The sequence below is a fragment of the Crotalus tigris genome, unplaced genomic scaffold, assembly GCF_016545835.1.
Source record: "Crotalus tigris isolate CLP2741 ecotype Arizona unplaced genomic scaffold, ASM1654583v1 scf7180000019533.121983, whole genome shotgun sequence".
NCBI classification, from domain to species: Eukaryota; Metazoa; Chordata; class Lepidosauria; order Squamata; family Viperidae; genus Crotalus; species Crotalus tigris.
Window position 1 is genome coordinate 55,074 of NW_024097584.1, and position 27,825 is coordinate 82,898.

At 34.9% G+C, this 27,825-nt stretch overlaps 1 protein-coding gene across 1 annotated transcript in view; it reads left to right on the forward strand.

Annotated features, from left to right (window-relative positions):
* CNBD1 (cyclic nucleotide binding domain containing 1) overlaps nucleotides 1–27,825 on the forward strand; it is a gene marked incomplete at its 5' end in the record, with an annotated part of 117,141 nt that overhangs the window by 51,139 nt on the left and 38,177 nt on the right. Inside the window, 4 exons of the mRNA XM_039363105.1 lie at nucleotides 7,966–8,111; nucleotides 13,911–14,071; nucleotides 20,999–21,133; nucleotides 22,958–23,090. Coding sequence (XP_039219039.1) covers nucleotides 7,966–8,111; nucleotides 13,911–14,071; nucleotides 20,999–21,133; nucleotides 22,958–23,090 — 575 coding nt within the window. The remainder of the gene's footprint in view (nucleotides 1–7,965; nucleotides 8,112–13,910; nucleotides 14,072–20,998; nucleotides 21,134–22,957; nucleotides 23,091–27,825) is intronic.

The window sequence follows — 27,825 nt, forward strand, 5'->3', positions numbered from 1 at the left end:
TCAAGACCCAGGGAAGTTTCCCTGCTGTTCTTCATGCATTTATAACTACAGTGAAGTAAAATTCCAAAAGAAATTTTGAGTTGAGAGATGCACAGAATAGTATACAATTAGTTCTGATTTTACAAGACATCCTTCTGAATGAGATCTGTTCAGATTTCCTTTCTTGTTTGTTTAAAAATTTAACAATTTACTTGACTCCCTATCTGTCACCCAAGCAAACTACTCTTTATCAAGGAGTAATTTAAAGACATATGATCTATATGAGTATACTGAACCTTAGTGACATCTATATTTATATCCCAAAACAACGATACAAAACCTGACATTATATTGACAGTGTGGAGAGAACAAAGCCTCTCTTGCCAATATATTGTATACAAAAATTTATCTTCGGCCCATTTATTTGGGAGGTTTGCTAAATAACAGAAAATTGTAATGCTGCCAGCAATAGACAAAGAAGAAACTAACTGTGATAAAGTTTTGCAATAGTATTATTTCACAACATATAGGATTCAAGATCACCTTGTTCCATATTTAAATAAAATGAATGCAAAAAGAAACGAACCAGCCAAGTACAGTTTTTAGCCATACAGACTTTGTCGGTTTTATGAAGACATTCTCCAAGTGATACACAAGACTGATGTCAAAAACAAAGGAGAAGTCAGAAGGTTACAAAATTTGAAAAGAGATATTTCTTTTATAGCCTCCGCAAATCACCTGAGAATCTCCTATACATAAGGTGAAATAGAAGTGTAATCATAGTTGTCACAAAACAATAGGAACTTGACTACGACACCTTTCTAAATTAATCCTAGTGTCAGTTTACACTGATAATAATTATTCTTTGCTGCTTCTAACTAATGTGAATTCTTCAGAACTGTTTCATAATAGAGGAGAGGTTATTTTAAATCTTTATAATGACACACAGTAGTAATAATTTAGATCATAAAATTGCAGAATAAGAGACTGATTTTCACTTAATTAGAATTTTCTGATTAGAATTCTTTCATTACAATCTTTTAAAAAACATAATAAACATATAATTAGACTATAGGTGGAAAAATGATTTGCCTGCTTCATGCATTATAAAATGCTTCTTAATAAATGGCATATGTGCATCTATTTCATAAATGAGTACCAGTTATTACTAGGGATCAGTGAGATCTGCCACATCTGTAGAAAGGCATGCAGAGATTGATTTCTATAGGATGAATACAATGGTGGGATTCAACCAGTTTGCACCAGTTCGGCAGAACCGGTAGCTAATTTTTTGTTGTCCAGGCCCAGAATGGACTTCCAGAAGCAGCATCCACAAAGAGAACTGGTTGTTCACATATTTGAATCCCACCGCTGGATGAATATCTTTATACAGTATACCAAAGCACCCTATGCTTTGGATTAGTGACAGCAAGAAACGTTTCAGGCATTCAGTCTGAATACATTGGAGTTCAAAATGTGTAAGGACTAATGGGATTCATGGATTGATTGGTTATGTGCCATCCAATTGTTGTTGACAGTTTGAGACCACATAGGTAGATTTTTTTCCCATGACAATATGTCCCTAACATGGCCTTTTAGGTCTTCCAATGGTGTACTCATCACTTCTATAACTGAGTATCACATTGTTGCTGGTGGATCTCTTCTTCTCCTTCCTTCTGTTTTCACATCATTAAAGTCTTCTCCAGAGAAGGACTAATGGGACACATTCCCAATCTCTTCATGAGTAGTGCACCACCTCCATTCTTGTCCATGGTATGTTTCACCTTAAAGTGCAGTTTTTTGAATGGCTTTTGAATTTCCTTGTACTCAGAATGATCATAACAGACCGCAATAGAATTTATTATCAGAACTTTGTATAGAATGGATGGATTTATCTTACAAGTATTCTGTGAAAATTCTATAGTAGATTCTCAAGTGATTTGAAGGACTCTGTTAAGCTGTGACTCTTTTCTATATTTGAATCATAGCAATGCTGTAAAACTGTTTTGAATATACAGTCTATGCTACAGAGATGATTGGGGGGGGGGGGAAGCTGCAACTTACTTAAATAAAATTGTAGGTTGGGAGATATCTTGGTTTGCATGACATCCTGGTCCTAATAGAGCAGGTATGTAGCTCAAGAATATACTTAAAGTCAACACCATCTATATTGTCAGGGTATTCTATGATTTCAAGCTTCTAAGCTCATTAAGAGCCCTTTTAAAAATTAGATTAGAGCAATGTATCTTTTGCTTCTTTCTGCCTTGCAAAAACTTCAGATAGTGCAAAATTTAGCCATCTTGATTATCATTAGATTTAAAAATTCTAAACATGAAGCATTCTTTTAAGTTAATTGAACTGCCTCTTTGCATTTCTATCCTAGTTCAAAGTTCTACTATTAAACTTTAACATCTTAAATTATTTGACCCTAGAATAGTTTAAGAATCTCTTTTATTCTTGTGATCATGTTTAATATCTAAGATCTGGATCAGAGATCATGGGTCCTCTCAAAAACAGTGTTCAGCCATGGTTCCAAAATTCCTCTGTTGGATTTGAGACTGTTTCTTAGTTATTTCTGGTCAGCCACAAAGATTCAAGGGGGTTGGTATACTCCAGATCCCATCATTTAAATAATGCTACTTGTGCAAATAAGATGATGTGCCTTCTCTGTTGCTGCATTTGCCCAATGGAATAGTATCCAAAAGCCACAGTGGGGCAGTGGTTAGAATGCAGTACTGCAGGCTAATTCTGCTGATTGCTGACTGCTAGCAGTTCAGCAGTTTGAGTATCACCCGGCTCAAAGTTAACTCAACCTTCTATCCTTCCTAGGTTGGTAAAATGAGGATCCAGATTGTTGTAAACCACTCGGAGAGGGCTTTAAAGTATTGTGAAGTGGTATATAAGTCTAAGTGCTATTGCTATTGCTATCTCCTCTAAGGTTTATATGACCCTCACCCTAAGGGCTCCTAGGAAAGCATTCAACAGTCTCTGAGCTAGACGGATATGGGCTCCCATTAACTGCCAGCAATAATGCAGAATTATTGTTCCCCTCTCAAATTAGTCACCTTTTAATGTTTAGAGTCTCTTTCTTTCCTTTTTGACTTTATGCAAACTTTTGTAAAGCATTCAACATCACTGATTGAATATTGATTGAATATATACAGATTGAAGACTGATTGAACATACACAGATAAATATTTCTTGTCTGTTGTGATCTGAAACATGCCTCTTTTGCATCCATCTCCTGTATCTTTTAAAATTATCATTCAGTAAGATTTTTTTGTGTATATTGTTTTCTTAAGGTTTCATCTTAAGAAATGGCTTATACATTCCTGTATAATATTAATCTTGTAAATAAAAATGGATTTACAGGTGGCTGTTACGTGTAAGCTGGGTTGACAAGATCAGAAATGAGGAGGTGATAAGCAGCCTGGGAAAGCCAAGGGAAATCTTCAAAACAATTAAAAAATGAAAATTAGAATATTTTGGACATGTGATGCAACACCCAGAAAAATACGGCATACTCCATTTAATTCTCCAGGGAAAGATTGAAGGCAAATGAGGTCCAGGCAGAAGAAGAACATTATGGCTTCAAAATCTAAGGGACTGGTTTGGACAAAACTCAGCAGCACTTTTTCATGCAGCTGCTGATAAAAACAGGATTGCCAACATGATCGCCAACGTCCGATAACGGATAAGGCACAACAAAAAGAAGAAATAAAAATGCCTACGTTTGTATTATGATTGTGCAAAGGTGTGAATACTTATTTGGAAGCAAACCCATTTAACTTACATTACAGGCTGAGCTGCACGAATCTCTTCCCACAACCAGGAAAAATCTAAAATGTCATTACTACAAACTTATGAGTCAAGCCTAATACTATTCAAACCACCACTAATGTGTGAATAATAGTTGACAGTTTCCAAAGTGTACTAGTCAAATACAATTTAGATCAGATGTTTAACATGGTTTTATGGCTCAGCACATATTCTATTGCTGCAAAGCTAGACATTTTTAATACCTCACCAACCATTTAGAGTCAAATATAATTGTATAATATTGCAATAAAAATGTATGCTGGCATTTTAAACTGTATTCATGAATATTTTATTCTATATTTTAATAAAAGCATGGAGTTTAGTAGATTTTTATATCTTAGTGTAGTTTGAGTTATTTTATAGTTCACTTTAATTTTACAAAATGTTTCCTTCATTTTCACTTTAAGTTATTTCCACCTGGTTATCATATTATATAAATGCCTTCATTTCATGGATACACATTTCAACTGGCTTTCCTTTCTATTAAAATATTACATATAGAATAAATACCAATAATCAATGAAATTATTGTTCATAATATATAGTTGCCCATCTCACAGATGTAATTCTGGGTAATATAGAGCCTCCCAGTTCAGGACAGATGCAACTGTTGCACAATTTATGTAAAGGTTTTCTAGGCCATGATTGCTACCTGCTCTTTGAGCAGGAGTTGTGAGTCCAGAAAGATCCTAGATTCTGCGCAAAGTCTATTTGAGACAATCAACCCTTTCCAGGAGCAAAAATGATAAATTCCCAGATCTGGAAGTCACAAAACCCAAAGTCATTCAGTTTTGCTGAAGTTCATCTGAAGCCTGTTTTTCTTAACCTCCCACAGCTTCCAAATACTAAGACAAGACTTCCATAACATAATTAATTGGCCAGATTCCTTGTTTAGATGCTGTTTTGTATATGGCTTCTTTGCTGCTTCACACTTTGGTTGACAATTCAGTAACTAACAACATCCTGCTGTTTATCTGAGGATAAAATGCCAGAAGATTAGATTTTTGCCATCTAATTACTATATTTGATATCAGATATACATATACAATCCCTTTGAGATTATCTCCTTAATGGCTTTGCTGAAGAAATTAAAATCTTCCTTGGTAATTTTGGTTTTGGCTGAATTATCTCAGAAAATCTGGGTCACCTGGAATCAATCTGGAGCAATATATGGCACTGAGGAGTAGGATACTTTAAAGCAATGTTTCTCAACTTCAGCATCTGTAAGAGGTATGGACTTCAATTCTCACAATTCCTCAACCAGAATTCTGAGAATTGAAGGACACCCATCTTAAAGTTGCGGAGTTTGAGAAAAACTGCTCTAGGTATCAGATCCCCTAGAGCTCCAAAATTACTAATCCCCAAAATATACCTTCCATGTCTGTGTTGCCAGAATCCCATAGGTGGATAAACAACTAAATCAAAGAGCAGCTTATCTGGAGCTTCTTTCTTCCATAAGCCTGATCATTATTTAAATATTAAAATAGGATTGTAAAGAACCAAGTTCAATTTTTGTTTTCAATAGATTACAACCAGGTGGTGGCTGGGTGGATGGAAAGTCTGGTTACCCTGCCTCTTAGCATTTATAATTTCCCTTTCAGTCTAGTTGATGTAAGAAAAGAAAGATATATTTTAGATGTCAGTAAGCAACAATAACACAGCTTTTTTTTAAAAAAAAAAAACACGAGTTAAAGTGATAATTGCAATGATGGAAGTAAACATCATTTTTAGTTTGTTGCTGATATATTTCCAGTTCACCAAGGAGACTTTAGGACAATAATTCTGGAATTCTGGAATCAATGTCTGTTAATCTACTTTAGTATTTCTCAAACTTGGCAATTTGAAGTTGTTCAGTAAAGATGGCTAGGGAATTTTGGGAGCTGAAGTGCACAGATCTTCAAGCAGCCAAGGCTGAAGTAACACTGATCTATGTGTCATGGTTCTGATAGACAGAGACAAATAAAGCAGAACCCGAGGTTTGCAAATTCTGCAAAGAACATGTTTATTGATACAATAAGTAATCGGCACTTCAAAAGTGAAAAGATGCACAACTCCCAATACAAAGTTAAGAAATCCTAGCCCTAAGGCTATGCAACCAACTACGTTTCCCCATACAGCTTGTTGGGCTTTTCATGAAACACCCAGCATGCAGTCTCGGGGTAGCCAATGAGAGAAGGTCTGAGAGAGAAAGTCTGTTTTGTCTAGCGCAACACCTGGCAGCCCCCCTCCCTCCGTGCTATGTGTCAACAAAAAATGAGAAGGAAAAAATGGCTGCAGCCATGCTCATTCTAAAGTTGACCCTATGTCTTCCAGAAATACTGGTTGCATATCCTCCATTCTGACAGAGATATGTAATTTTACCTCATTTCAGTTAGAGGTGATTTGAGTGAACTAAATCCTCTGGAACTGCTGTTGAATTGGAAAAAGATTCTATAGTTGAAATTCTATTATTGTCACCAACATTTCTCACCACTTTAGTTGTTGCATCTATAGATATGAATACCAGCTTAGCCTCTGGCATTCAGAACCTCAGGTGATGTGGAATCTATGTTTGTGTTGTATATCCTATAATTGCAAAGCATTGTGGCATTTCAAGAGCTTATAATTAACAGTGGCAAAAGCTGTTTTTTTTTTGGGCAACTGTGGACTGTACAAACTGTTTCTTTGAATTCCTGGAGAAATGTCCAGTTTAAAGCCTTAAATACTATAATTTGGAACACTAAATTGCTATGCTATACTTTTTTTTTCATTTTGATATTATTCTGCTTGAAACAAGGGTTTTTTAAAGACAAAATGGAAGATTTTTACTAGCAACCTGAATCTTTGTTCTTCCAATCTCTGTTCAACTAGATATGTATACCCATAATATAAGCATGTGAGAAAGCTGAGCATTAATAGCTGCTGGCATCCATATTGATTACTGAATAATATTGTTTCCAAAGAGGCTCAATTTGTTGCATCTTTAAGCACACATACTGTAAATTATGAATTTCATTTTTCCTTCGGTGCAATTTCTGTCTTTGTCAAAAAGAGGTGCCACATACTGGTGTGACATTTTATCAGGCACAAATTTCTACATCTTTTTTCATTAAAAAAAGGGGGAAGGGGATTTTGGTTTTGTGATAAGAGTGGATTGGAAAGAAATGGTATGTGACTTTTTGACCATCTATTTTCCTACTCATGATCACTCAGTGGTATTCCAGGTTTGTATTCAGCTGTATAAAATCACACTTGGGGATTCTGTGGTGGAGGTAGCTTGAGAATGATTTGGAGGATAAATATATGCATTTCTAGCCTGCTTTTCAGTAACAGCTGAAAGCATCTGCAATGCTTTAAATTGTACTTATTAAAGCTACTTTAAAAAGGGGGAGGGAGCTTGCAAACCTGAATGACAGCGTTAGAGTAAATTACTTGCCACAATATAATGAAATAGTACAATAGGGGGATTGCAATTTTTTAAAGAAAAAAAACCACTTAATCTCTCATTTCCCTCTTTCTCTCTGCCTGACATAATACATTATTATTGCAATTACTGAATCATTTAGCAAACAATTGTTATATTTACTTTATACATTATTGTTACTAGGATGATTACAACTGCTGTTACTGATATTTACCTAAGGCAGGCTACAATTTGAGTCCAGTGAAAGTCTTGGATTAAAATACTAAATCCCTGTCATAGTGTGTGGGGAAATAAGGAATAAAATAAAGTTTTAATAGCATTTGTTCTCAGACATGATAGCAATGGTATTTCTTAGATGTCAGAACAGTTAGCCTCTGCAGAACTCATTGTAGAAAGATGTAAATAATTAAAAATAAATTAGGTACCACTTAATTCTCCCCTCACACCAGTTTATTAAATTAGAATGCCTCAACTAAACATTGGCCCCATTCAAATCAAGTTCTCCTAATACACATGCAGATATTTGCATTCCTTACTAACCTCTAGAAAACAAGATGAGGAATATCCAGCCCTCCTTATGCTGCTGAATTTTTATTGTTAGTATCCCTCACTCTAGTTGGTGCAGCTAAGAATTGTGAGTTTAGTAAGTGACACAAGTTCTTAGTACCTAGTTTAAAGTTTCCTGATCTGGGCAAATTCTTTCATCTATGCAACTATAGAACAAGAGGAGTGCTATTATTTTTTATGTATGTTTTTTCCTGCAGACCTATTCTAAGAACTGAAAAAGAACATGAGACTGTCTATAAAATAATGAAAGTCATTCCTGATATCAATGAGCAACTATCTGAAGAACAGATTAAGGAAATCAGCAAAGTAGTTCTAAGAGAATACTGGGTGAAGGGAAGTACAGGTAGGTAAACATAGAGTGGTTACCTCTTGAAGGAACAGAGGTACCAGCTAGTATAAGTCAAAATAAGAGATGGTGGAACTTGTAGTCCAGTTTTATTATAGCACCAAAGCTACACTAAGCACTGAACCAATCTATTTTATCAGATTAGTTGTGTAATTACTTTTTCCTCCCTATGGCAGACAATTTTTGCAAATAACTTTCTAATGCAAGATTACATTTGAAAAATGTGTTCCACTTTGGGGGTATCTTTTATTTTTCTCTTGTTCCATTGACATTGCCTTTCATCTCTACTCTAGTGCTCAAGTTTATTTCCTTCTTCCTCTTCTATAATGGAAAGTAAAATGTCATTATTCTTCTAGAAAGATAGATGTGAAAAGACTTTTAATGAGAAATGCAGATATGGTGGTCATTTTTTACCATTAGATTATGCATTTTTTTCAAGTGCTAAAAGTGGAATCTTTTGTTATTAAATAATCTGCTTTAATATTGTAGCTTTTGTCCTTCTTTCACATCCCTTATATGAATCTTCCTTTTTCTTTCTGACTTTTGATTCTTCCTTACATGACACTCTCAAATATGTTGAAGGTGCATCTAATATTGATTCTACATAAAATGAAATGATAACACATCCAGAACATCTGTTAACCAGCCACAGTGGCTTTATATATAGATTAAAAAGTTCTAGAGACAAAATAATGGTCACCAGTATAGGGCCAAACCAGCATATAGAAGTTGAACTACCACAGCATACTTCTTCCAATCTTTAATTTACAACCACAATCCTGGAATATGCTGAGGCTGATAGTGTCACAAACTGCCAAGAGATTAGCAGGATCCATAGACTCAAACAGCCCCTGTTTCCTGCAGGAAGTCAGATAACAAGATCTCCATAGCCAACTGTCTTCCAATAAAGACTGGAAATCAGATTTAAAAGTGTTCTGGTATATATGATGTATTTTGAATATATATCTGAAAAGCAGCATTTAGTTACCATGATGTCAAATAATGTTATTTTTAAAATGTCTCACAAATTAGTTTTAATGAGTTTTTGAAGGATCCAATCAGAATTTTACAAGCACATGACAGTCTCTCCTAATTCAACTGGCATCTGTGCAGATTGAACTTGGCATCTGCCCAAAGACTTAGGAAAGTCCTAGCTTCCACGCAGATTACTTTCATATAAGTAACACTCATCCTCTGGAGAAGCATGATGTGTACACACCCACAAAAAGAGTTGAGTTTACTCTATATCCTCACAGCTTCCCCCAATCAGCTTCCTCAAATAAGTGACCTCCTTTGAGGTCAGAAAAAGGAGATAAGATCTTTACTTTTGATTATCTGTTTTTCTTTTTTCCCTTCTCTTGGAGATGACAGTAGTTGGATCCAAAGAATGAAGCTCATGAATGGGCTATCGTAACAATAGTGAGTAATATACAGATAAGGGGAATTTCATCCAACCATCCTCCTTTCAGACTGAATTCAACATTGATGTAGAAAAATAAAGTGAACCTACTCTAAATTTCATACATTATAAAAATTCATTTCAATGGTCATTTGTTTCAGTTCACCAAAAAGCCATTCAGAATTATTCTATTTTGGATAAAACATAGAGTTCCAGCTAGGACTTTCATGTTATCTTTTTTAAAAAGTTAGAAAAAATTGAGAAATGAAGATTCAAATAATATTATTTGACTCAATCAAATATGTTCTTTGGTAAGAGTTAACTATTGTGTTGATCCTTTGAAATACAAATATAAGCCAACTAAGAAAAATATTGTAAATGAAGGACATGTTATTAATAGACAGACTAAGATGTAATCTGAGCAGACAGGAATTACATTAGCATAAATTAAAACAATGAAAAGGACATTTTTAAGGTCAAAGCTTGTGATTAGAATGATTGGGTTGAAAACTGGCAAAACAACTTTATCGAAATCTTGTTTACTATTTTGGCTACCAGGACAGTTGTGTTGGATTAGATGCTCTATTGATTTAATATATTCAGTAAAACCTGCAATATGGTGGCATAGAATGAGATCTAAAATTGTTGAGCATTAATGTGCAAACAAGATAAAAAGTAATCTTAATGATTCAGACTGCCACATTATGCTTTTAAAGAAAAAGCAGCTCTGCATCAATGTGCAATCTTTTCCAGTCCTTTGAACCTGTAAAGCAATATTCAATCTGTAAAGCAATATTTCTCATCTGATTTGGCAGGCTAAAAATAAACACAAGATTGACTTTTTCCTAAGTGAAACTGATTACAAAAATAATGCATGCCTGATGTGTCTTTAATCTCCTAAGATCATTTTATATAAGCAAGTGGGGGGGGGACTAGAGATATGAAAAGTAGTGATGTTGCTTCTATTAATGGTTCCTTCCTCATATAACTCTACAATAACAACTTCATTTAAAAAAAATGTATTGCAAAGATTTCTCATACATTAAATCAAATGTACTCTCATATAAAACATCCATATGCTTGACAGGTATAATATCATGCAGAATAAGACATACATGACATGTACATAGGGATGTCATGAACCAACATGAACCAACACCAGCTTTTAAATACTTACATACTGACACGATATTTGTGTCAAGATGCACTTGCTTTCCTTGCCTTTTCTTCCCCTATGCCCTCTGGCAGACATCCATAATGTCATTGCTGAATCTAAATTCGTATGTGTGTGTTCCTTTGAGTCAATCTTGACTCCTGATGACTGCTTGGACAAGTCTCTGAGTTTTCATGGCAAGGTTTTTTTCCAGAACTGATTGCCCATAGCTTTATTCCTAGGACTGAAAAAGAAATTGACTGGCCCAAAATCACCAACTGGTTTCAGCCTAAGGCAAGATTAGAATTCATGGTCTCCTGGCTTCTAGCCTAACACTTTAACCACTACATCAAACTGATTCTCTAAAACCCTCTCACATGGATGGAATTAAGAGTACAGTTTTAACATTGCTCACTTTACAACTGACATGTCCTTGTTACTCTTAAGATTTCCACTGCTTAGCAATAATAGCAAATATAAGCATGTCTTTGTGTGTTCTATTATGAAGAGTTTAAGATGAACCTTTCACATCTGTGAAAGGACAAACTATGCTGATGAATATAATGGTAGCATGGAGCCTGCTTGGGTGTGTTTAAAGTAACCACTGATTATTTTACCAGAAAAATGAAAAAGCAGCATCAAGAAAAAGGAAATGGGATAGCTGAGATTTATCTAAACTTTTCTAGTGCTAATTGATATGTGTAGAGAAAAAGTATGCATAATTATAATAATTTCTGTAAAAAGGAATATAATTTACCACGTTGGAAAAGGTTTTGTGCCTATTCTGTCTGTAAGATTGGTGGTCATTTGTATGTAAAGCAGATGGTCAATCAAACCCACATCTTCAAATGGAGAATATCCTCTAACAATTTGTAAAACAGCATGTCCACGTCTTTGAAATAAAACAAAAACCACCTGATTTATATGCTTTGAAATACTTGTACATTAAAGATGTGAGGAGCCTTCTCAGACCCATTCATCTGGCACACTCAAGAGACTGAGGTACATAAAAAAAAAATAGACTGAGCTTGGGATTCTGTCATCTTGACTTTTTTAACCACCCTGCAGTCACTCAACTTCCAAGGTACAGAATGTACTTTCTTGGGAATTGCCCTCAGCTCCCACTTTTCTTGCTTATAGAAACACCTTCCTATTCAATAATTGTTTTTAGTCTGAGTTTTGTTTAACGGTGGTTTTGACAATTGTGTGAGATTGAAAACACCAATTTTTCTTAGTTTGAGGCTTTCTGAATCTCCCTGAAAACAGATGGAAAATATCTGCAAAACGTTGCTCCATAATTGACAGTAGTTTTAAATTGCATTGTAGATATGACTAAAAACCTATTTACTAGTTCACTCTCCCCTCTTTCCCCCCAAGATATATGGAAGCTTGAAGGACAGAAAAAAGTTCTATACAGGCTCTTGGACTTTAAGATTTTCAAGATCATTTCTTACATTCCATTAATTAAATTGGACATTATATGTGCTCAACTATGAAGAATCCATGTATAATAAAAATGGTCTTGTTTTGCCTTGTGGTTTGGTCATTTTGGAGTTGTGCCTGGTCAAAATTAAATGAAAGAGTAGAAGGATAGTATTTTTGGGGAAAAAAAAGGATTTGGACTTGGATAAAGATAGTCTTGACTTATAACTAAAATTAGAACTGAAACATCTGTCTCTAAGCAGTGCAGTTGTTAAATGAGTCACATCTGATTTGATGACATTTTTTTGCTGCAGTTGTTTAACAAATAATGCAGTTGATAAGCAAATCTGGCTTTGCCTATTGATTTTGCCTATCAGAAGCCTGCTGGGAAAGTCTCTAATGACAATCATGAGACCTCAACACTACAACTGTCTCAGACACATCCCAGTTGCCAAGCACCTGACATGAATGTGGGGATGCTATGACAATTGTAAGTATGAAGACTGGTTGTAAGTCACTTTTTTTTCAGTGCCATTATAACTTTGAACAGTTGTCAAATGAATGGTTATAAGTCAAGAACTACCTATAGAGAGGTTCTACAGTTCTGCCACATGCAAAATGCTCCTGGGAAGGAGAAATGGTGCCAGCTATGATCACTGCTGTGCTGCTACAGCTTGGTGAAAAACTTGTGAAAAAGGGAGGGAGAAGTTGTTGAGAGTCATTAGTTGGCTCTAGTGGTGGGATTTACTGTAGCTGCTTCGCACCAGTTCGGCAGAACCGGTAGCTATATCCAGAAGTCCATTCTAGGCCTCAGAGGCCCAAGCCTGCATCCAATAAGGGAACCAGTTGTTCAAGTATTTCAATCCCACCACTGGTTGGCTACCTCGAGACCATTTTTCCCTGTTATAGTAAAGCAAGAGTTTTCACCGTGAACATGCATGGGAAAAGTGTTCTGGAACTCTGGGAACTAGTTGGAATGTTGAGAATACATTTTGGGCATAGTTGGAATGTGGAGAATACATTTTATGCTTATTTGCAAAGTCTCTAATCAAAAAATAGCTACTATAAAATAGCAAAGCACTACTTTCATTCCCTCTTCCCTTCCTTCTCTTTGGGCTGGGGGCCATACCACAAAGTGCTAGCTGCATCATCCCTATAAGTTTGTTTCTTTAAAAAAAAAAGAGAGAACAAAGCTTTAGGGGCTGCTGTGCAGGTTCAGAAGTTTGTTTGAAATAAAGCAGATGCCAGAAAGCAGCACTTTGCCAGTTTCCACATTTTGTTTCAAGTAAAAAAAGTTTTATTTTAAGAAGTAAAATGTCAGATAGGCTGGGAATGTAGATGATTCCAGGGAAATTGCTGGGGCACAATAGTGTCTTCATAGAGACTTTGGTTCTACAAATGTACAGACTATATGCTGGTTGCAAATATACAAGCTGAAAATCAGTTAACAGACATCCATACTTAGACTGTACATGTGTTTCACTATTTTCTTGTATTATAAAAAGAGGGTTTCATAGCTAAATATTTGACAGGCTTTACCCTTTGTAAGATGAAATACATGCATTTTGGTGCTCATTGGCATTGTAGGATCAGATGATTTGTCATCTCAGAGGTCATAGGAGCATGTATGTTTAATTTAGATATCAATCAATCATGCATTCTTCTTTTAAAAGCAAAAGAGGAAAATTGAGAGTTTCCAACATGTTTCATGAAAATATGTTAACTAGGTTTGTTATACTTCTGTATGCTGTAAAAATATTAGTTCATTTTCTGCAACTGCATGTGAAATTATGATCTGTTTCTATTTTAATTTTAATTCCAGTGGATGCAAGCCAAGGATTCTATATAATACTTAGAGGCTCTATTAAGTCACTGACAAAGCATTACAAAAGACTTATCGGAGGACATTTGATTTCAGTGCCTCCTCAGGTGACTTCGGTTACAAATGAATCGAACCCAAACCAGTTAGCATCATCTGATAAGGTAAGTTTAACAGAGATCCACCATTAAGCAAATATTAGTAGAAATATTTGAGAAGGTCAAACTGGATACCTACATTTTTCTCCCCAAACTATTATTTCAAAACATATAAGGAAAATAGGACTTAAATGCACAAAATTTGATCCAATGCCTTTAATAAAAACCATTTTTGTTTGTCCCTTCAAGTCAATGAAGACTCCTGATGACTGCCTGGACTTGTCACTGCAGTTTTCTTGGCAGCATTTTCATAGAATTGTTTCCCACTATCTCCTTCTTAGGGCTCAAGGTCATCCTACTAAGTTTAAAGTAGGACAAGGACTCACAGCCTTGTAGTTTCTAGCCTAGGGCCTTAAGACCTTCTTCTCTGGTTATCCAAGAATCATTTCCTTTAGGTGGCTAAGGAACTGCTTGAATACAGCAAACATTTTTCTAAGCATACTATCTTTTTTCTTGAAGTATTGATAGCCATCTTTGGCTATCAATCATAATGGATTACAGGTCTAAGGCAGAATACCATGTCACCAAACAAGCTCTCATATTTACTAATAGTATTGTTTTACATTTACCTCTTATTGAACTTTCCTTAATATATCACTTGAATTCTGTGTAGGTCTAGTGCAAACCTGGGGTGTGTGTTTGTGTGTATGTGTGACAGGTACATATGTGCTTCCAAGTCAGTCTTGACTCCTTGAAATCACATGGAAAAGTCCATGCAATGTTCATGGCAGCATTTTTAGAAGTGGTTTAGTATTGCCTTCTTCCTAATTGTGTGTGTGTGTGTGTGTGTGTGTGTGTGTGTGTGAGAGAGAGAGAGAGAGAGAGAGAGAGAGAGAGAGAGAGAGAGAATGACTGGCTCAAAGTCAACAGCCAGTGGTGGAATTCAGCTGGTTCACATCACTTCGGCAGAACCGATAGCTAATTTTTTGTTGCCCAGGCCCAGAATAGATTTCCAGAAGTGGCATCCACACAGAGAACTGATTGTTCACATATTTGAATCCCACCACTGCATACAGCTAGCTTGTATTCCTAAAGTCACTAGGAACTATAACATCAATCTTGGAAAGACGTGAAATGAATAAGATGACAGCTCTAGTTTAAACATCAGGCTGACTGTGCAACCAACCATAATAATTTTTATAATTTCCTAGTCTTAATTGGGGAGATCCAATGGATCGTGCTGTGGAAGATCTGGGGTTAGTCCAGATCTGAGAATACTTATTTCCAATATGTACAAAGGTTCTTTTTTGGTAGCTCATCATATAAAGTCTTGGCATGTTGTATTACAACTGCCATGGCCAAGCTAGATGGGATTGAGAGTTAACAATAGTTTTTTGGCCCTTGACGTAGGATGTGTACACTCAGAACAAATGGTGACTTGGTTTAGTTCTGGAAATTTCTAATACAGACTTGATTCATTGCATATTCAGTGTCAGCAAGTAGTGAATGCCTTTTAGCTCAATTTATTATAGTATGGTAAAAAAACAACTTGGTTTTATGGAACTGCCCTGCTCTAAGATTATTTGCAAAAAATCTTGGAGAATGGTGTAATGTAGAAACTGCTATCTCTCTCCCATCATCCACAGTGAGCTAAATTAACCTGATTGGCATGATAAGGTTGGGAGAATGTTATCTGGTTTTTTTTTGTGTGTGTGTGTGATAGATGTTATCGCTTGCTATAAAATATAGTTAGTTAAAGACTTCATTGTATTATTATCAATCTGTGCATCCCAGGGAAAAATGTATTTCTGAGCATGCTAGTGTGCATCTATTGTAACTGTAAAGCAAATGCACCTTTCTATAAGACCTTATGAATACTACTGATTGAAAAATAAATGTAATTTAGTTTTGCAACATTAATTCTGGCATTGAGAACTGCTTTGGTGCAGTAATTGAGGCTAGAACCCAGGAGACCATGAGCTCTAATCCCCTTTTAGGTACAAAATCAGTCGGATGACCTTGAGCCAGTCAGTTTCTCTCAGCCCTAGAAAAGAGGCAATGGCAAACGACTTCTGAATAACCTTTCCTAGAAAACTGTAAGGACTTGTCCAGGCATTTTCTGCGAATTAAACATGACTGAACAGAAGAAAAAAAATATTCTGGCACTAACAACAATTGAATTACTTTCTTTAGTTGCACCATTTTATATGTCCTAGAAAAATTGATAATAAAACTATACTAACACCATTTATTGAAGACTATTTTGTAATTATTCTAATTTTCTGAATTTTTAAAACAAAACTAAATAACAAAATAGTACTGCCATCAGAGATGATTAGCTGGGCTATCTTGATTACAGCCTTTCCAAACAATCTGAAAATACTTTAATATAATGCAATTTTTAGAGGAGGAATTATCATCTCCAATTTTTCTTTTGTTTGATTAAGCCTTAGTCACCTCTTGAAATAGATGAAGGGAATTCTATATCATATGGAATTCCAAGCTAATCTCCACCTCAGTTAGAAAAAAAAAGTCATAGATCTTTGTTTTTGTATATGATAACCACAGCAAGATTGCTGTAGCACTAAGATGGAAAGATCTGGCAATAAGCCCCAAGAAGAAAATTTCTGATTTCAGATTAAATCCTCTGAATCAGTATATGCATTTGAACATAAAATCTTCTACCTTTTTTTGCACCAAATGACTTACACTAAAACTCAACTAAAAATAAACAGGACAGGAGACAACAAGCACTCCTTTCTTGTCCCTTTTTGTATCCCACAGGGTTATGTTAGATTGCATTGACAATTATTTGCCCTTTTGATCTTATCCATTTAGTAGCATTCTCTCCAAAATTAATATCTTCCAAAACTTTAAAAGGAAAGACCAAATCAAAGGCCTTCTCTAAGAAAAATCAGCACAACTTGGCTTTCATTGTTGCTCCAAATAGGCCAAAATATTTAACCCATTTATAATGTTATTCCTTAACTGTATTTTAGGTAAAAAAAATTCCATTGATCCTCATGGAGAAATTCTTGCAAAGTTATTTTGAACCTTTCAATCACAATCACTGTAAAAATGTATAATTATGATTCAACAATGATATCAGTTGATAGTTTCTTGTTGAAGTCAAATATTGTCCTTTAAAGTTATATTACCCTCCTTCCACCTTTATGGCATCTTTTCCCTCTGTAAAATGGAATTCATTATATTTTGTAAAGGTTGCAAAAGTTAATCCACAAAGTATTTATAGTAAGATGCCAGTAATCCATCTGGTCCAGGCAATATGGACCAGATATTTTTTTCTCTTGTTTTAGTCTTTTTTATAGCTTTACAAACTTACCTTATTGTTATGGGTCCATTCATAATCTGTTTGTTTTTCTGTAATCTTCAATAAATTTTGTTTCTTTAAATATTCATCTATTTTTTTCCAGGGAAATTTCTTCTCCTTTGTATAAATTGGGATAAAATTGATGAAATACTTGTTGCATGCAGATATTGTCTGTTATTATAGTATCTCTCTCCTATAGTTTCAATATTCTTTTCATAATTGTATGCCAAATTATGAAAATTGGTTTATTTGCAAACTCAAATCTTTTGTTTTGCATAATACATTTATATTTCTATTTCTCTTAGTGTTAAAATTGATAACTGTTCCTCAAGCTTAATTTGTTGAAAAATATTTGCCTTTTTTATGCTTCTTTTTTCTCAATCAAAATAGCTTGTATTTTCTCATATGCCTTCTTTTGGAGTTCCCTACTATGTTGTATAATGTAATCTCTCATGAAAGCTTTGCTTGTGTTCCAAATCATTTTTACATTTGTAACTTAAGATTATTTTCATAAAAATAATCATAAATTTATTTTTATAGATCTACAGTATTGCTTCCTTCTGTAATAGCATTTAATTGCTATCTGAAAGACTAAACTAACCAGATTATTATCTGAAAACATGTCTTAATTAATTAATTAAGAAAATTTATATGATCAAATAAGTAAATGTATACATTCATTTTTCTGTATCCATGCATCAACTAACTCAAAATTGTCCATCAAATTAAAAAAAAAAGCTTGTGTAAATTTTGTGTAATTAATATTTTTCTCAGAAGTTCTGTCTATATGTGGAGAGATCACTCCATTCAGGAAATTTCTCCTTAGTTCTAGGTTGCTTCTCTCCTTGATTAGTTTCCATCTTTCGTTGCTTCTTGTCCTGCCTTCAGGTTCTTTGGAGAATAGCTTGACTCCCTCTTCTTTGTGGCAGCCCCTGAGATATTGGAACACTGCTATCATGTCCCCCCTCGTTCTTCTCTTCATTAAACTAGACATACCCAATTCCAGCAACCGTTCCTTATATGTTTTAGCCTCCAGTCCCCTAATCATCTTTGTTGCTCTTCTCTGTACTCTTTCTAGAGTCTCAACATCCTTTTTACACCATGATGACCAAAACTGGATGCAGTATTGTCACATTATAATCTTGATTGTGCAAATTTCAAAGTCAACTGTCATATCTGCTGAACTTTTTTGTTTCTTATTAGCAATGGTTTTGGATTCCTTGAGGGCAAATGGCATTAGTTCATTTTAGTATAAGTGGTTTAATTATACATCTTTAGATCCCTTCAGATAGACTGTTCCTGATACATTGCTACAACTTATGCAAAGTTTTATCTTGTATTTGTTGAAATTAATCATATGGACATATAGGCAAATAGTCAAAGTATTTGAAGTCATTATAATCTTCTTTTATCTCTTTTAGTTAAATGGCAGTGTCTGCATCTTTGTAAGATAATATAGTTGAATGAAAAGGATGGAGAAAATAGTGTTCAATAAACACTGTAAACGAGTTAAGCCCAGGAAAAGATTAAAATTCTGAAAATTCATTATTAGAAAAGAACTTGCTCTATACAAAAATATCAGAGATATAATTCAGCTTTAAATGAATTTGACATTCTAAGCAACAGCAACATTTGCATTTTTGTCTTTTCTTGTTTTGAAAGTGTATTGATGTGAACTGTAGAGAAAAATGGCTATAAAAGCATGACTGCGATCTTCTCTGAGAAAGGTCACTATTCAAGAATACATCTCTTAATTGGAGATGGACAATAAAAATCAGCCTGATTTGTTCTGTGGGTTTAGTTTCTTTCTTCTGGTAGGGATATGTTTACAATTGGGGAAAAATTGCAAATATTGAGATGGGCAAAAGTAAGAAAGCAATTTTCTATTCCATTCCTAAAATGGTGCTTTTGGCGACATCCATCTGAAATTAGCTTCAGGGAGCTGAGAACATTTCAACTTCCTTAATATTTATTTATTTTACAGCATTTATATATATAGTGTAACCCCCTCAGAGGTCACCAAAGCCCAGGCCCTCCTAGCCACCCCTTCAGTTACGCTCAGCATCCGTGATCTCAAAACATTGATAGAATGTCCTTTTTAATGGGAACTCATGCAGAGTGAAGGGGTGGCGGTTCTCATTGTCAAAGGAGTTTACAGGAACAAAGATGACCAACTCCTAGCCATGGCAGTCAGTGTTTATCAACCTCCTAGTAAGCATGGCAATAATAGTCAATGGCTTGTAGCAGCCGCTTGGGAAAATGGGGGGAGGCCCTCCAGCTCCAGGCAGCAACAGAAAGCACGAGCGAAGATAGCACTCTGCAGCAACAGCTCGCCCCACAAGAGCAGCTCCCCACAATGTCTACAGCTTGCACAGGTGATAATGATCAAAGTTTGGATGGCCGCTGGTCTCTAAAACAGTAGTGACTAGACTCTCCTTCTCTTCTGTCGGTGCTTGTAGTCCCAGGTCTCTCTATGCCAAATCCCCCCTTCCTTTCTAGTTAAAACCTGAATTTAAAACCCCACCAAGCTTTCCCTCTTCTCACTCTCACTCTTCCCTTCACTCAGGATATCCCCGTGAAAGAAAGCAATAAAACTCCACTCTCTCTCTCTCCCTCTCCCCCTCTCTCTATCTCTATCTCTCTCCCCTTCCCTCTATTTCAGAGGAAAAGAATCACATAAAACCCCGACCTCCTCTTTGGCTTCACCTGGTCTCTCCCCAACAACAACAATCACCCCATCTCCCTTTCTCCTTCCCCCTTTTTTTCCTTCTGCCTGATCCATGCCTGCCGCGCCCAAACTGGCAGCAGCTGTCTGAGCTTCCTACTTCCCTCTCTCCAGCCAGGCTCCTGCAAAGCCTTTCACCAGCCCTGCTACATATACTTCTCCAGTTATGGAGAATGTATAGTGCATTATATACAGTTTTCAGAGTTTTCTGAAATCTCAACAAGAAGAAAACAAGTACTGCATGCATTTGGGAACAGTGTGTCCTGTAATATGGGAGCAACTATAGGAGATGGCTGTCTTCATTGCTCTTTCGTTTATCAAAGTACATTCTTAAATAGGTTAACTCTAGAAGTCCAGATAGGATGGGCAGGATCATCTATCATTAGGCAATCCCTGATGGAATGGAACAATTCACCACAGCCAACTTGTTGCAGCCATCTCTCCATGGCTATCTCACTGCAGCCGGCTCACTGCAGGACAATTTGCTGTGGACAATTCTAATGGGATAACTCAATGCAATAAATATTATCCGCCACTGTTTCTTTGACATTATTTCCATTTTTGTCAATGAAAATAATGTCAAAGAAACAGTGGTGGTGAGATGGCTATGGTGGATAACAGTGAGTTGTTATAAACCCGTCCCTGATGTGTTCTATTGTTTTCAGGAGGGAAATTCCAAGGCTAAATGATGCCTTGATTTTGTTCAACTTATTTATCACTATTGTGGAACATTTTAGTGATTTTATATAACTATTATAAATATCAGCTGTCATCATGAGAGTAAATATCCAGAATATATGCTATTGTTTTTCCTACAACAAGTTGCAGAAGTGATAAATTACAGTATATAATACTGTTATATATTTTTATAATTATATAAAACATAAGGGAATATTAAATATTAATTTCTATTATTTCTTTTTAATTATTTTTGAAGTTTGGTGTAGGGTGCTGTTTTGGGACTTTGGTACCATTTCCTTCAAGGATGAAACGTGATGTACTTAGTATTCTTACTGAGGAAAACTGTGATTTTCTCAAAATTCCATCCATCAATTACTTAAGGGTAAAAGAGGTAAGCAGTTTTCATAAGAATGAAGAACCTGTGGGTCACCCATTCTTGCTGATCTTCAGTTCCCAGTGTTTTCAGCACAGGACCTGTAGCATTTTGCCAATCTCTAGAATGTTATGGCTTCTTATAGTTATTTATCTGTTTAAACTTGTTTTGCATTTTTATCTTTGAATAAAATCCTGAGTGTAACCCATGGAACAAAGCACAATGCAACAGCTGGACACTCAATTTTCTCCTTTTTTTTTCAGCCATAGACAAGGAGAGAGAGTCAGAAAAAGAAAAAGCACTAAAAATCATTAAGCTGTTATAAGCTCCTTAAATTTAAAATGCATCTTCTTATATTTAAAATATTGTATTCAGCTTTTTATTATTTTATGAAATACTTAAACACCCCAGGAGAGATATGAGCAGATCCTGGACAATTGATGCTACATTCCTATTTTTGGAAGTCAGAAATTGGATGCTAAGTATTGTATGAAGCAGCTCCCTAATGAACATGTTTGAATGACTGATAAGGTGGTGAAAATTATAACATTATTTTATCATATTTCCCAGGCTTCCTTCCACTAGAAAAAAATGCTGTATAAAGAGTCAATTACTTTCACCCAAAGAATCCTGATTAAACTGGTAAAGGGCAAACTTCCCTGAGCCTCATTTTAAAAATGCACAGCACAAATGAATGAGCTAATTCAGTTCCAAGAGAGCCTTCGTTAATTTAAAGAAACCAATCCAATCAGTGTCTTTTCCCCTTACTATCAACCTGTATTCCAAGGCTTTATCACCAACACATCTTCTTTTCTCAAACATATCTGATGAGGGGATCTGAAAAGAAAGTGCAGTTACAGTAGATCCTTCAGCAACAATGCTGAGAACATCCACTGATATCTCCATACTTTCCAACATTCACTAAGGATCCTAAGTGTACTTACAGGGCCAGATTTTTCCAATTTGGTAACTCCAGATTCTAGACTCTGTTGTCTTTTGGTCTTCTAATCTCTCTTCCATGTCCCAAAATTTGGCCAGGGGTTGGTTAAAGGAGTTTGGAGGATGTGATGGGTACTAAGTTAAGCTCCTTATGAATGTGTTTCCCCTCTGAAGGGACTAGTAATGGTTGCCAATAATACTGCTAAAAATCATTGCTTCAAGATACACCAGTATACTATCTATCTCAGACATAAATAAGCACAGACTGAATTTTTCTAATTTATAATATTATTTGCATTTGTGTTGCCTTATTAACATACCTCTACAAGTACATTTGTACTAAATTAGAGTAATTGCCATTTGATTAACATTGTGTATCTCTCTGTTTGGATGTGGACCTGGAAAAATCAAACCAGTTACAATTTATTTCTCCCTCCCGTGCTTCTATATGAAACCAACATTCATCTCAGCTATGCCATTGCATTATTCTGAGTCCAAGTACTACATAAGTATTATGACCATTAAAATGCTGTTGAATAACTATTCACGTGAACGTCAACTTCCAGACTTCTAAGTAGTTTGATGGGGATTTTGGGACTTGTAATCTAATGCATTTGAAGGATGGCAGGATTCTATCTGTTTATATGTTTCAGTCAATCATTGGAAAGACTGGCTTATGTTATCCAATAATCAATGGATGTATCTAAATACAGTGTCAGCTACTTTTCTAATTCAACTCAATTTAAATAATTTCATTCTAATCAATATATTAATATATAATGTCATAAAAATTATGCTGACTAGAACTCTTATTAAATGTAAATCCCATACTTGATTCCTTCTGTGAATCCTTCCTGTCTATTCTTCACATTTATCCAATCTAAAACTGAAACTGTCTTTCAGGAAATAGCAAAACATGAACAGCAGGCCAAAGAAGCAGTAATCCGTGGGTCTTCATTTTACCAAAACTGGCCGATGATATTTATATTTAAGTTAACTGCTCAGTTAAAATGGAGGAAGTTTCCAACAGACTATGGTGAGTATAATTTAATATGCATATCAACATCCATATTGATATCCATATCAATGTCATGACCTAAACAGGAACCTTTAAAATGATGTACATGGGGCTGCATTTAAAAAAAAAAAAAAAAATGAATGGGATATACTTCAATTAGATGGAAGAGCTCTTGCAAAAAAACTAAATTTAATTTCTTTTTCAGACTAGTGTATTCAATTCTCCATGAATCTAAGATTTCTCCCACAAGACCTCTCTGGGATTAATTAATTTCCAGGATGTCTATGTAGATTCTTAGTCATTCGCGTCATGATTGTCCCAAAGATGCTTTTTGAAGAGGCAACTGGACTTTCTGTTTTTCTTTGAAGACATTTTGCTTCTGATCCAAGAAGATTCTTCAGCTCTGGCAAAGCTGAAGAAGCTTCTTGGATGGGAATTGAAACATTTTCAAAGAAAAACAGAAAGTCCAGTTGCCTCTTCAAAAAGTACCCTTGGGATAATTTCCAGAAAGTAGAAAACTGGACAAATCAGCCTGTCCCAGTTCATATTTAAACAACTGCACATGCCTATTATTGTTGGTTTGCTATCAAATATATAACCCAGAATCCAATTCTTGTTTCTTGTGATTGTTATAAGTTACATGAAAATAAATTGATTATGTAATTTTTCACACGCAATCAGTAATGAGTTGGGAATGGAAAATGTAGACTGAAATAACACTTTTTTACTGCTTTCTTGAATTGATTATGGAGAAATGGAAGGAACTGGAAAAAATTGCCCTTTTAATAGCGATCATCTGTAACTTTAGCAATCTCTCTCTCTGTGTTTGTGTATATATATGCCTGAATAAAATATGGCATTTTCATATGATTGAAGAAAGATTCTAAGTATCTACTCAATAATCTAGAGTGAAAGAAAAAAGTGAAAAAACCTTTTAATTAATAATTTAAAAATGCTTATAATCCATTTTTTTTCCATGAGTGTTGTTCAACTTGATTATCTAATTGTCTCACAGTGTGTTTCCCAATACTTAACAGTGTTAGCTGATAAAGAGATTTTTTTTAATGCTAAATTCCATATAATACTTTTGTTGTTCAAATAATTTAGATAATTACTCCTTTGGCTGATCTTATTGAAATTGTAATTTTCAATTGCTTCCATTGACTTCTGGAACGCAGATTTGTTAAAGATAATCAAGTCCTTGTTCAAATAACTATTGGAAATTAATGTCTGATGAATTTCATAGCATTTTAAAATGATATCTCTTTTTATCTAGTTCTTTGTAAATTTTTAATGTTTTAATTCTCAATGCTGAATTTTTTAATTTTCTTATTTTATATTGTGATTGTATGTTGTATGCTGTCCAGTATATAAATGTAATTGTCATGGTTCTGACAGATGAAATGCTTTAAAAGAACTTCGAGGCATTGTTATCTTAAAGAATCTTTTATTCAAGAAACAAAGCATTGGCACTACATAGTTAAAGCCAAAATCTGAATCTCCCCCCCACAAAGTAGCAAAGCACAATTCTCTCCTCTAATTAACAGTCATAAATCACATTCCCCAATTAGCTTGAAGCACCAGCTTTCTCCCCAGCTCTCCAGCCCCCCAAATCTTTATCAGCTCTGGGAGCAATAACCTTGATTCCCACAGCTGAGTTATTGTTGTTATGACTAACTGGACTCTCATCCACATCCCCCCACCAGCATCATCTAACTCTAAAAGTGAAAGAGAAAAGATGGCTACATTTCCATCTGCTGTCAAAGCAAGAACATCTGATGTTAGTAGCGTTGACGTTAATAGTTATTAAACTATTTAATCAAAGTTATTAAATAGTTATATAAAATAAGATGGATCTGATCTCAAATTACCAAAGGCTGAAATGTTGCCTTTCTCCGTGAATTTTGTGGAAAAAACTTTCTCATAAGGAAAGGAACATTTATTTTGAATCTGGAAAAGGATTAGTACATATAGGTTTAATCACATCTGGTCTTTATTTTCACATGTCAGCCTTATTTCTAATTTTTTAGTAGGAATTTACCACCTTTCTTAGTAATATGAATTGGATCTTATTATTCTGTAATAAATTAAACATTACATCTATGAGCATTAAAAGAAAAGTTGATTGTACATTTGTTAATGAGACAAACCACATAAGGTGAATAGATTTAAATTACGGAATGTGTTGCACAACTATGGGGTTGCCAATTTGATGAAAGAGGTACAAGATGGAAATAATTCATCCATGAAAAAAAAAGTATGTTTAATGAATAGTTCAATACTGAACAGGGTATAAGACTGGTTGATATTATCCCTTGATAGGTTTTCAGTTAAATATATAACAACTGTTTGTGGTGATGTTAAAGGTGTTCTTGGAAGTAGGACATTAGCGTTTATGTATTTTTGCCTGCAGACCATGCTGCTTTGGTGACTGAAAACCTAAATGATTGGCAGGAAATGTTACTGATTAATGCAATAATGACTATAGATCTGAAATTAATATCTCATAGATGAATGTAGCTGCATTTGACAGGAACAATGAGATGGACCACTGCAAGTTATATTCCATTTTTCAATAATTCTTACTAACAGTTCTGAATCTGCAAACAGATTTCCTTTTTTCTTACAACTGGAGCTGCAAATATTATTTAAACATTGTTTGCAGACTGCTTTATAAGTTGCAAGTATATAGGTAAATCTCTGTTATATCAATTCAAATATAACAGTAAAGTCTCACTTATACTAAAGCCAAAACAGATGCAACAAAAATGATATAAACCTGTTCTTGATCCTTCAAACATAGTATAGAGAGTCATTATTATCAAGTCCAGATATCTAGGATTATGAAATCAGTAGATCAAGAATATTTGAAAAATCAATGCCAGAAAAGGTGGATTTAAAGAATCTAGAACATAATATGTGTTCTGAATACACTGTTAATACTGATCTAACAATGAACTTTTGAAATATATTCAGCCCTGGTGTTTTGTATTTATAGTAGATTGTTTTGGAAAAAAAATAAGAAAAAATATCTAAAAAAATATTATTAAATATTTTTTCTACTAAATTCACATAGCACAGAATTTATGGTCTCATTTAGCAATTTACAAATCCATCCTGTGATATTTAGCAACAGGTTTCTGTCATATTGCTATAGTTTTATCCCCATCTTCCCTTTTCTTGCTTTTGTATGAAAATACTTCCACAAAGGCATTGAGTATTATGTATCTTTAATTTGCAAAAATGTTTTGAGATGAAACATTGCTGCATAACTGTAAAATATGACTTTACTTCACTCTGCTTAATTGGGAGAGCTGCTTTATTGTAAATCTCCCAGGAACCAGGTTTACACTAATGAAAGTTAGTTGCTTGGAGCTGATTCTTAAAGGACCTCATGTCATATAAAGTGTAATTAATACAGCATGATTTATTGCATGGCTAAAAGATGAATAATGCTAAGTGTCTGAAATGGTAGAGAGTTTCCTTTCTGAGCAGGGGGTTGGACTAGATGACCTCCAAGGTCCCTTCCAACTTTATTATTATTATTATTATTATGGATCATCGCACAGTCAGCCAGATCTTCAGACTGGATTTTGCATTTTGTCTACCTATCGAGTCCTTACCCAGGACCTGGGATAGGCAGATGCGGATGTTTGATGGTATTACAGATATCGTTGCAGGATGGAAGCAGTTCCTAGTAAGGCTGCCTTTTGCAATTGACTAATAGCGAATTTGTCAATGCCAATGGTGTTCAAGTGTGCTCCAGTTGTTTTGGGATTGCACCCAAGGAGCCTATGACTATTGGTACTACCCTTGCTTGCTTTTGCCACAGTCTTTCTATTTCTATTTGTAGGTCTTTGTATTTTGTTATCTTCTCCAGTTCTTTCTCTTCTATTCTGCTATCTCCAGGCACTGCCACGTCCACTATCCAGACTTTTTGTCTTTCTTCTCGACAATTGTTAAGTCTGGGGTGTTATGTTGCAGGTGCTTCTTCTTCTTCTTCTTCTTCTTCTTCTTCTTCTTCTTCTTCTTCTTCTTCTTCTTCTTCTTCTTCTTCTTCTTCTTCTTCTTCTTCTTCTTCTTCTTCTTCTTCTTCTTCTTCTTCTTCTTCTTCTTCTTCTTCTTCTTCGTCTTCTTCTTCTTCTTCTTATTATTATTATTATTATTATTATTATTATTATTATTATTATTGATCATCGCACAGTCAGCCAGATGTTCAGACTGGATTTTGCATTTTGTCTACCTATCGAGTCCTTACCCAGGACCTGGGATAGGCAGATATGGATGTTTGATGGTATTACAGATATCGTCACAGGATGGAAGCAGTTCCTAGTAAGGCCGCCTTTTGCAATATTATTATTATTATTATTATTATTATTATTATTATTATCAAAAGAGAATCTTTAAAACTCTGTCTATCTATCTATCTATCTATCTATCTATCTATCTATCTATCTATCTATCTATCTATCTATCGTCTATCTACTACTATCCTATTTATACCCTATCCAAGCACCAAAGTCTCTAGATTCTCTCCATCCAATAAAAATAATACATTAATGAAAAAGAAAAAAATTCAAAATTTATTCATTTTTTAAAAATGCAACCAATGATATAATTGTGTGCTTGCAGTTCTACTTCCAGTTGAAGCATCCCCTCCTCCTTCAATGAAAGAAGTGAGTCTTTCCTAAAGCCCAGGAGGAGAGAAACTGATCAAATCTCAATAGGATGGGAATTCCAAACTCTGGGGATT